The 12,226-nt window shown below is 30.4% G+C and overlaps 1 protein-coding gene across 2 annotated transcripts in view; it reads left to right on the top strand.

Annotated features, from left to right (window-relative positions):
• The window catches only part of LOC126734154 (SR-related and CTD-associated factor 4-like), a 67,362-nt gene that overhangs the window by 10,576 nt on the left and 44,560 nt on the right, over positions 1-12,226 (top strand). For both annotated transcript variants that reach the window (XM_050437683.1, XM_050437682.1), the window contains exons 4-10: positions 39-112; positions 4,537-4,742; positions 5,204-5,369; positions 8,621-8,797; positions 8,850-8,992; positions 9,052-9,182; positions 9,237-9,445. In XM_050437683.1, the coding sequence (XP_050293640.1) occupies positions 39-112; positions 4,537-4,742; positions 5,204-5,369; positions 8,621-8,797; positions 8,850-8,992; positions 9,052-9,182; positions 9,237-9,445 (1,106 nt within the window). The remainder of the gene's footprint in view (positions 1-38; positions 113-4,536; positions 4,743-5,203; positions 5,370-8,620; positions 8,798-8,849; positions 8,993-9,051; positions 9,183-9,236; positions 9,446-12,226) is intronic.

Genomic DNA, 12,226 nt, shown 5'->3' with positions numbered 1-12,226 from the left:
ATGCGCCCGGCATTGTCTAAATAAGTTGTTCATGATAGGTTCGCCGGCCCTCCAAAGGACTCCGACGAAAGCCAACCAGTCAACCGCATCGGAGGCACCCACTTCTAACTTGGTTAGTTTGGCTTTTACTATACCAACTACGATGAATTACTTGGACATAAATCCACAGCGCAAATCTGGGAAGAGTGAAAATCGTCTTTTTTTTTTGTTTGTCATTTTTAATTGTAAACTGTAGGCTAGTTTTTACCTGACAAAGAAATAATTGTTTAGTAAGGTCCTCCAAAAATGTAGTTACCGCCCGATTTTTTTTATGTCTATAGAAAAACATTTCAAACAGCTTGTGTACTGTAGAAAGCAACTTTAGAAATTCATGTTCTTTTTTCAGATGGTCATAAGAATTAGACATAGTACAATCGCTTTCTACATTATACAAGATGTCGTAAGTCACATATTAACGTTAAATCTCAAGGTATTAAGTTCCAACAGTTAAATTTATACAAAGTTGCCCTTTTTAATACTTCAAAAAAATGTTTTTTTGTAGCAAAATGTTAACTTTTGAGATATTTATTTGTATGGTTATGAATACAAGTACCTTATTTGTAATGTTCTATAATTAGTATCTAATCAATAATTTTTAAATTTATAATTATATGCTTGCTTCCCTAAGAAAATAAGGGTAACAATTCTTAATTTAACTTTGTATATTTTTGAAGGAATTACTCATTTTGTCATCAATTTTGCATTTAAAGATACAAAACTTCATGTGTAAATTATATTATAATATATATAAATGTTATTGCAGGTTTCGGTTATGTAGTTTCTCAATATTAACTACATTTTTGCTGGTCCAATACATGTTTTTTGTACCTAATTTATTGTTTCACAATACACCATATCACTAAAGCTAAAAATATGGATCCACTATTTATAAATATATCCTTCACTTAATATATATAGTTTTTTTTTGCTTTAGTGACTTGGTATATAGTGGAATGATAACATTAATTTTCAGTCTCAAACTTATTACACTGAGAAATTAGGTTACTTACATTGCGTGAGTCTAATAATGTACACGGTGAACATTGGAAAAGCATAATTTTAATGGTGAGAAAATATGAGAGATAAAATCAGGAAATTTGTTTTTATCGTTATAGTGCTTCACCTTTAATATTCAAGGAAATTAATGTTGTACAGGAAATTCTTAAGTAAAATGGCAACTAAATTACATTTTTATTGTATATATGTAATAAAAAATATATCATTCTAACAATAATATAACACAACGGTAATAAAGAGCTAAGACTACAGAAAGATTAACATTTTTAAGGTTTTGCACCTAGCTTTATTTCTATCCTTTATAAGATTTAACAAAAAATTATATTTAATGATTCTTGCAGGACATTTTTTTATATAATTTACATTACATGAAATTGCTTGTTCTTTGAAGTATAAGGCCTAATTACAACGTTCACCATGTATGTTTTCTCACTTGGTCCAATTATTTTTATGTTCTTAAAATTCTGCTATGATATGACGCAATGTAAATATTATATAGTTTCCCCCACCAATATTCTATTTTGCGTTTTTTTTTGTACACCATATAAAACTTATACATGCGCTATTTTCTCTTGTTTTAATATTTTATTAAATGTGTTCCTAAATTTAGGAATACAGGACATATCATTTTAAAATTTAACTTACTAGCCTAATATATGTATTTTCACTCTTCCCTGATCACACTGATGTAGTTTAGTTAAAAATTAGAAGTAAGATTAATTTTTGTATAAAAGTAAGATTACTCAAAAATTACTTTCTCCTAATAGTTAAAAGTATATGTACCAAAGTAGTATAAAATAGATATTTAAAAATTAAATTCAATATTCAGGGTGTCCCATATATGATTTAAAACTTGCTATTATTACAAAAATAACCATTTTTTCATTGTTTACATATTTCATGTATCACAAATTTGAATTTTTATTCTGTCATTCTTTCCAATAACCAAATATTAAAAGTTTATATTAATAATCGTTGTAGCTTCAAGAGCAGAACGAGTCATTTTTTTAGTGTTCTACTAGTAAAGAATCCTATCATATAAACAAAGGACTACCCTTTTGGGATAACGTCTAAAATATTACAATTTTTAGTAGCAGATTACTTCACATATTTAGCTTTTTATATGTAACTAAATTTCATATTAATAATCATTATATTTCGGCACTCAAAAGCTATTTAATTGTCTTTAAATTGGCTCTTTAATATTTATTACAATTATTTAAAAAAAAATGGCAATTAGTTTAGTTTTGGTTTATTATGGAAAACTTCCATTAACGGCGTTCATCATATTTTTGTTCAGGAAGAATTCACCTTTTCCACGGAAATATTTGATGTTTCAGAATTCTCACAATCACAGTTGAAAGTTCTAAGTTGTTCTTCAGACTTCGCTACCTTACTTGTATCACATTTTTAATAGACATTAAATTGTCTGGAAAATCCACGCTAATTATTAATTAAAATCTCGTGAAATCTTGGTGCCCTTATTTTATTCATATTCTTTGTCTCTTTATTTTGCCAATACCAGTCTGCTCTTTAAACATAACAAGCTCAGATATACATAACATAACAAGATATGAGCGCTTTCAAAGAGAGGCCTTAGTATTATCATCATTATTATTAACATCGTTGAAATGGCAGCCTTAAATTTCATTTAAAAATTTGTAAAAGACAAAAAAAATAGGTAGATCATGCATACATAATAATTCAAAAAGGTATGAAGCTCAAATCAATAAACCATATGAAACCACACATAAACATTATCTTCATTTAAAAAAAAAATCAATTTTTACTCATTTCAGTGAAATCGTTTTTTTTTATGACTTTAAGAGCATTTAACAGCCTATAGAAAAAAAGTGACCACAGTTTTTATTCGGAATGTTTAATTTCTTAAATCGTGTACTTTATAATTGTTACACATACATGAATATTTATTGTTTTTTGTAGCGATTTAATTCTGGGATACCCTGTATACTAAGTTATTTGTTTTAGAAAATTCATAACCAAAATGTTGCATAGCATAAATGGACGTTGTCGGTTGAATCGACCCAAGGAATAAGAAAAAAAACTTATTTATTTCTTGTCAAGGTTACAAATCGTGTTTAATCATCTTCATTGCTTGTACGAATTCACTCAGCTCACTTCACTCTACAGTTTTTTCTGCGTATATACTTCCACAGTTTATGTAATAAATTTTTAATTTTTATATATTTTATGTTAATTTTCTCATGTTTAGGTATTAATTGCGTTTAATTAGATACAGTCATAAAGGTGATATCTATATTTCAATACAGTTATATCTTGTAAAGCATACATATTTAAAGATGGAAAACTAATCTCAAGCCTTCAAGATAGATATAACTTGTAAGAAACAAATATTTTTTTGTCTTTTGACCATTTAACTCACAAATCACAGCATTTAAAATAGTTTCTCCAAAATATAGATTACTTATTCTAAAAAACAATATTTTTTTAGCAAGCAGATGTACAGATACATTTTATTTGTATAGGTATTCGTAGTCGAGTAATCGTTTGTTTTTAAATTAAAATTGCAAATTATAATCAATACTAGGAAAATTACGTGAGTGTTACAGGTTTAAACATAAGGAATCCATATACTAGAAACATGTAGCAATGGAACAAAATTGAGTATTATGAAAACAAAACAAAGAGCCTTGTCTCTGATTAAATTATATATATATATATATATATAATTTTTTTTTTTTTTTAATAAATTGGAACGAACTTATCTTGACCTCGACAAGAAATATCTGAAAAATCCATTTTGTTTAGAAATTTGCCAATTTTTATCAAATGACACACTAGCAGACTTTAAGGCTTTAAGATGATCTTTTTTCTTAGATAAATGTTACTGGTTGATTTAAAAACTACATTTAAAATTGTCACTTAACCACGCACCCAATAATAGAACAATGAAGTTAAATTGCGCACGATAGATTTACTACTTGCATAAATTTAATTTTTTGACCGTAAATATTTATTTAAGGCAAATTTAAATCTTCTTTGTGTATAGCACAAAACTATAATAATAACAATAATATTCTTTATTCGAAAGTGCACAATATTTGTTCTTGATTTTAGCATCTCAAACATTATTTTTTCGAAAAGTCGAAATTCACTCAATGCAAAAAAAAAAACATCTGGTATTCATCCATTATACGCAGAATAAATATAAAATAAAACAACAGTGGCGGGTTTAAACATAAGTGTATTAGATTATAATCTTATATTTGATATTTATTTATATTATAGGTATATTGACAAATTTATTATGAATAGTAGTTACTTCAAGTTTATGTAACATTATCTATAATATTTTTTTATAAGGTAGTAACAACTTATTTAGACAGTGCAAAACGGTGAATCATCCAAATGTGTGTGCGCGACAAAACGCCTTAACATTTTGCTTTACAGTTGTATAAAAAATATTGAATACCATGTATCCAACCTATTAATTTTTAGAACTTGACCGAACCAGTTCTCCAGCAGCTGCAACAACTCCAGCGTTTGCTCACCAAAGGAGCCGATGCCGCGGCTAGGCCAGAGCAGCCAGTCCATTTTGACAAGAAACTTTTAGATTTTGACTATGATGAAGATGAAGACGAGGTCAATCCCAGTCCTCGACCTCCTCCACAGGCTCCGGTGTCTGCTGCAGATCCAGTTGCTAGGTACAAAACCTTTAACACAAATCAAATTTACTTAATCTCGGAAAAAGGAATTGAAATCCTTATATAGTCTATTTTTAAAGGTTGACTATGTGTTGTTATTACACTTTACTAGACGTGAGGTAACCTTATGTTTCTAATTTTGCATCAAAGCACCACAGAATATTAGAAATCTAAGGTTATTTCATAATTTTTCTTTTATTTTAAACCTTAATTTGTCAACAGTAAATGCAATATAAAATTTACTGATCAATGCCAGTGTTTGGACTGTATTTTTTACTTTTAGAAAGTCAATATAAAGTTGTACAAATTGTGATTGTAAATATTTTTGCATTTCTCAATCTAAATATAGGCGTGTGCCTAACTTAAACCGCGTGAAGTGATCAGAAATCATCAACATTTTTAGTTAACAATAGCATCTGTTGGGAGAATATTTTATAATTATAATGTAATATTTCCGTTAGTTTACTGACAAACCCAGAAGTTCTTCGACAGCTGCAAACGCTTCAAAACACACTCGCAGGAGCGGTAAATCCGGGTATAGATTCAGAATCCGACCGAATGAGGAAACTACAAGAAATGAAAATTCAAGAAGATGAATTTGATAAACACCTTGCACAAACCGTACCGGTAAGTTTTTAGAAATACACATATTATAGGCATGGATTTACATGTAAAAAACAATAATAATAATAAATAGCTTATTTACATCAAAACATTTCAAAACACGATATAGCAATTGGATTTATAAAAAAAAATTAAAAATATAAAGATATGAATACAAGTTTCAAACTCTAAGCACAAAAATATAATTTTAAAAAATTAAAAAATAAGACTTGAATGTTTTTTTTGTATTCTAAGATTATATCGTATTCGTTTTCATATAAAACAAATTGACAAGAAGACATTAATAAAAATAAATAAATAAATGAAAAACAATACAAATTTATATTATATATACATACAAATGCTTTAAAAATAAATAATATAACTGATATATTTGGAGTGACAAAAATCAATTAGAATTAAATCAGTAGTAATAGATATTATAACAGCCTAGAAGAATACACATTGCACAATATTTGGTTTTGACACTATAGAAAAAGTTTTTAAGATTTAGTAGCTAATCAAGACAAATTATACAGAAACTAATAAAAAAATGTGACTAATTTATTGCCAATTATATTATAAAAACAAAGTAAATTATTTACTTAAGACTTATGTATGCAAAGGAATTAAAAACATCAAAATCTGAGACTAAGTAAGCTCAAAGATGTTAACATGAGTATATGGTTATTAAATCTTCTTACAGGATTATGGATGTAAATTTCATAGTTGTAAATTCTTTTATGATTCTAGAGATTCGCCTATATTTAGCATGACATGCCCCAGGTATTCTAGTTTTGTTTTTTTAATGGTATACGTGTTTTCTTCACCTTTTTTTATTCTTCTTAGCACTTCTGTGTTTGTAATGTAACCTGCCCATTATTCTGAGCATTCTCCTATACATCCACATCTTAAATGCTTCCATATTTTTTAGTGGTGGTTTCTGTGGCTGTCTATGATTCAAAACAGAAAAGACATAGCATCTTAAGTGCCTTATTTTCCTTTTAATAGATATGTTATGTCTTTTCAAGATGGCGTCATTTTGTGAAATACCGTCCTTGCTTTTTCTTTTTTGTTCCTTTTTTTTTACATTTTATTCGTGCATCATCTCGTTGTTTACTTTCTGATCCTGTTGTAAACTAAAAATATATGATATGCCATTTTGTTTTTATCAAGTTTTGAAAATTACAGAGTCCAAGTGGGGACCATTTCTTTCGACACACATTCGAAGCTGATTTCTGAAAGTTTCCATTACTCGAGCAGTAATTTGAGGCGATATTCCTGTAATTTCTTGGCGTATTGCTGCTTTCAATTCGTCAATGGTTCGGGGATGATGTTGAAAAACCTTCTCTTTCAGGTAGCCCCAAAGGAAAAACTCGCATGGGGCAAGATCGGGTGAACGCGCAGGCCACCCAACGTCTCCACGTAACGAGATTACGCGTCCTGGAAACATTTCCCTTAACAGGTCAATTGTCCTCCTTGCCGTATGAGCTGTAGCCCCATCCTGTTGAAACCACACATACGGATGTTCAAGTTCCCTAAGTTTTGGTTCCAAAAAATTACGTAGCATGTCGACATATCGATCAGCAGTTACGGTAACCGTTACCCCTCCTTCTTCAAAAAAATAGGGACCCCAAACACCAAAAGAACCAACAGCACACCAAACGGTAACACGTTGGCTGTGAAGTGGCCTTTCATGAAGCTGCCGCGGATTTTCTGGTGCCCAGTAGCGAAAATTCTGCTTGTTCACACAGCCAGACAAATGGAAATGAGCCTCGTCACTCGTTATTAAAAGCGCATTGTGGGACGTTTTGAAGAATATCATTGGAACATTCTCGGCAATTTTCCCAGTCTCGTTCACTAAGTTCTTGCACGATCATCATTTTGTATGGGTGGAACTTCAGATCGGTGTGCAAAATTCTTCTCACAGAACGATCTGACAAACGCAAAGCAGAGGCATGTTTAACAGCTGAACGTCTAGGAGATCGTTCAACTGCTTCTCTTACAGCTGCAATGTTTTCAGGTGTCCGAACACTTCTGGGTCTACCAGTTGATTTTCTTTTTAAGGCTGAACCTGTAGCTCTAAAATTTGAAACCCACAACAGTATTCGACTACGCTAAGCTGGCTCCCTCTTGAGTGATTCGGGCTCAGTGGCGGCGCAAAATGTGGGAGATCATTTTGCTGGACCCTGTATATAGTCTTCTCTTGGGCAATTTGTAGATTTTGAATGTGTTTAGTACTACTAATTAGTTGTTTTATGCAAATTCTCAAGCCTGTCTCGTCTATTATTTCTTTCAACGGTCCATTGAAAGCTGTTTTCAAGCCCACTCCCAATTTGGCATAATGGCAAGTCGCCCATTACAACATTTATTTCGTGCTTTGAGGGTCGTACAACGACCCCTACGCTTTGCTAAAGACGTTTGACTTCCTCTTTTCCTTTGGCAGCATATATTTGGCCGATATTCATATTTACAGGATGAGTTTTTACTCTGGCGGAAATTGAGATAAAATTAAAAACACATCAGCCAATATGTCTTGCAAGTACTTTTCATCTGATGTTACCCAATAAAATACTGTGATTTCTTCTTTGTCTATTTATTACTCCTGGCCATCTTATGTCACTTATTCTTATTCACATTATGCCCATATTTTCTTAATTTTTTAGATGGTGTTGTCTACTTTTCCTGCCATGATTTTAACGTTCCAAGTGCATATTTTAATACATTTTGGTTGTACTGTTTGTTTTCTATGGTCACTCAACTATCTCCCCCGGAGATCTGAACGGGAGACTCATTCTGGAATATTTAGTTCTGAGCATTGTTATGGATGATTTCGACTAGGATTATTCCATAGAATCTTTAATGTAGGGGTTGTTCTTTGCCATCTACATCCTTATGCCGTTGATCAATCATATGGTTTATCCATTTTTGAGGTAGATTTCTTTATTCTTCCGCCCAAAGCTGTTGACAAGCGTAAGTTGCAACCCTTATTCCGGCGATCGTTCGGTGTTATTTATGGCCCAATTAATAATTTGCTGCTTATGACTCCGTCTAAAGTGGGCATTATTATTTAAATGTTACGCAATGCAAAATATATTTCTACGTCTAGCCCAGCTCAAAGACTTAAAATTCACTTCAATCTTTAAATGGTTATTATTAAACAGATAAAATATTACTAATATGCACATTTAACCCAAGAGCTGTTACTAATTAATTAATATAAAAATCATTAATTTAAGAGTTTTATCGTGTTTTAAGTGTTAATTACTTTTTAGAATCTACCATTTGCTTCTGAATGCGACTTTAAAGTCTCCCAAAGTACCACTATGATTGGAGGTCTACAGTTTATACCACCTCAACCAAATATGTCACAGATTAGCCAGCAATACGAAATGCAAATGAGCAGTGGTTCAATGTTTGCATCGCAGCAAAGCGGGAACAATGAAGTAGAGGTAAATTTGAAGCTTATGTTGATCTTTTTAAAATAAAGCATGTTTCTTTTAGGTAATTACACTAGATCATGACGATTCTCAATCAGACGACGATAGGTATAAAAGAAAGAGGAGTCGGTCACGGTCGCGAGACCGAAAAGATGACCGACGGCGTAGGTCGAGTAGGTCTAGATCAAGATCTACATCAAGAACAAGGTGATTAATTTAATTTGGTTATAGTTAGTTTTGTTTTGATAATAAATTTATTTATCTAGATCTAGAAGACATCGATCCAAGTCAAAAGACAGAAAAGATCGAGAGAGACGAGAAAAAGAAAGAGAATCTGAACGGGATAAAGAGAGAAAAAAGCGAGGATTGCCTACAATTAAAAAAGATCATTTATCAGGTAAATTTTTATTATTATAAGATTTTGACGTAATATAACAAAAAATACTTTTAGTTTGCAGTACTACGTTATGGGTGGGACACTTATCGAAGTTGGTGCACCAAGACGATCTCTCTAATACTTTCGGCGAATTTGGTGAGATTATTAGTATCGATTTAATAATTCCGAGGGGTTGTGCCTTTATCGTTATGAACAGGCGACAAGATGCGTCAAGATGTTTAGCTAAGTTGAAGAATTATAATCTGCACGGCAAAGCCATAACGGTAAGTAGTCTTAATTAATTAGTGTTTTCTAAAAATACATAAATTATTTAATTGTTTTTAAATTTTAAACAATATCATTATGTAGTAAAATTTCTCCACACTGTAGTTTTTTCCTAATTTACTATAATAATATGAATAATGAAACTTATTTTTTTTAATCGGAGAAAAACAGCGCATGCGTTATTGACTTAGCACATAAAAGATGATTTCAAAATAAATGTATAATATTATCAACAAAAGTAATAAGCATCAAGTATCATCAAAAACATGCAGACAAAAAGGAAATATTTGAACTGGCTTATTTATTGTTCTGTATTTAGTAAAAATAGACAGAGCTACATTGTTTAATAAGATTTACCATCTTTCTTCGCAACCTCTTTATCGAGTCCAAGAAAATAGCAGCCGACATTCACTGGGATTTTAATTATTTATTTTGTACATTAATAACCATACTTAATGTCTACACTCCTGATAATTCTCTTTAAAATTGGCATATAATTGTCTATTATTGGCTTACTGATATATAGAGGAAGTCTCTTATCACCCACAGGACAGAAATAAGGGGCAAGAAGCTTTAAGTCATGAAATCATCCATTTACGGGCAAATTTGCTAAGTAGCTATTTTTAGTTATAAAATGACAATTTACATAGTCATTGACCTGATAAAATCCATAAGATACAAGTAACTTTTTAATACTAACTCTAAACCTTTTGTAATTTTGAAGGCCTGATCTTGACTGGCAAGTGATTAAAAAGTTTCCTGCTATTATAAATAACAGACCTTTTAGTCAAAGCTGAATGATAATGTCAAAATCCCACCACTGACAAAATATAATTATGTATAGACATAATGTGTTTACTTTGATTAACTCCGGATTGAGTATTCGGAATCAAACCAGGTAGATCTCGTTTAAAAGAGTTATAATAATAATATTCATTTGACAGTAGATGCTAGAAGGCGCTATCTTTAAACTTATCAAATATTGAGTTTTCTGAGAATTTTAAAGGGAATAGTATGTGTAATTTTAGCGGCTTGTAGAAAGAAATAAAACCTTTAAAAGTGCGAAAACTGCATGTTGATATATATGTTCAAACTGAAGATAATTGGCAAAAATAGTATGAAAAAATCAAAATAAGCGCCTAACTATCTTACTTTTGAGACAAAATGTATCAGTTAATAATATTACTAATTAATTGATCTGACTTTATGGTATTTTGAATAATTATCTATGAAAACGTAAATTAGTTTTTTTAAAATTATAGTCGCATCTTCATATCTAAAAAAAGACAGTTAAGGGCTTATTTTCCGTGTTTATTACAATTTTTGCCAATATATTTGGTTTGAAAGAAGATATGTAGATGTAATTTTTATTCAGTTTTACAACTAGCTAAGATTACATACTTGTATACTATTCCATTTAAAATGTTTGTTAAGTTGTAAGACAGCGCTCTTTAGCGACTGTCAAATACAAATTATTATTCTTTGTGACATAAAATATATTAGTCCTATGGTTAAAACCTTTGGTCACAGAATAAACGATCTCACAGAAGCGAAGGCTTGCGTCGGCTCCTTTGATATCCGTGAACCAGTTTTTTATAAGTCCAACTGACAGATGCACCCAGCGCAAATACACTGAGATATCTCGTAAAGTTGTAGTAAACGCATACACTGAACGAAGTGCTTTTATTTTTAAAATCAAAATGGTTATATTCATATAATACGGGAGCAAACTACAAAATTTAGTTACATTTCAAATAGGATTTTTTTTTGTTAAGGCTTATATTGGTCCTTGCTTTTTAGAATAATTATTATTTTTATAAAAATTGTTATTTGACAGTTTTGATACACGATAGAGGTGTAGGTTAGTATACTTTTAATTTGTTTTGGAATGGAATTTTTGTCTTAGTTGTTTTATGATAATGGTAAATAATATTTGTCTTTAGTAACGCACTAACTGAGAAAAAGTCTGCTATTTGTGTGATGTTAATATGTTAACAATATACATATACATATACATAAATTTTAGCTAAAAGGTTTATACGCAGGTATGTTTTTTCATATGTTTTAAACACACCACATTTAAGAGTAGGTGTCATCGGCTTTTATATATTTATATATAAAAAGATATATGTATGTATTATTATATACATATGTAGGTACCACACATACGTCCATATTTTATAAACGTAGTATAGTCACCGTCCATTATGATAGTCTGGAACAAAATATAAGATTTTTAAGGGTTTTACTACTACTATATTATGCACTTGCATGGGTAAACGAGTTTATAAAAAGACAGATAATTGAAAATTAAAGTCATTATTCTTTGTCACATAAAAATACTGTATACCTAAATCAACCTTAATATTTTACCTGCACGTATGTACACATACATAGATACATATGGTATAGGTATATACATATTTGTTTATTAAATTAAATAATGTTTATTCTGTATTTATTTGCATGACACGACAAATTAATTAGGGAATATTCTGAACTTTTCTAAGCTTTTAAACACCCATAATTAATAATGAATAATACATAATAATGTAACTTTTCTATACCTACTTTCTTTTATTATTGTTATTGCTCACCTTCTAATATCCCTAGGAAACGAAAATAATTTTCCAGCGACGCTTTTGGCAAAACAACCCCTATACGCACAAAAAGTTGGCATTTTAGTGTTTTTTTTTAAGTTTTTAGCACAACACAAATGAAAGAAAAAACAAAGTCACAGAGCACAGAGTTAAACTCCAAAACAAGGTAATGTGTAATAC

Source organism: Anthonomus grandis, chromosome 3 (assembly GCF_022605725.1).
Source record: "Anthonomus grandis grandis chromosome 3, icAntGran1.3, whole genome shotgun sequence".
NCBI classification, from domain to species: Eukaryota; Metazoa; Arthropoda; class Insecta; order Coleoptera; family Curculionidae; genus Anthonomus; species Anthonomus grandis.
The sequence above is the reverse complement of the archived record's forward strand: the minus strand, read 5'-3'. Positions and strand labels throughout refer to the sequence as shown.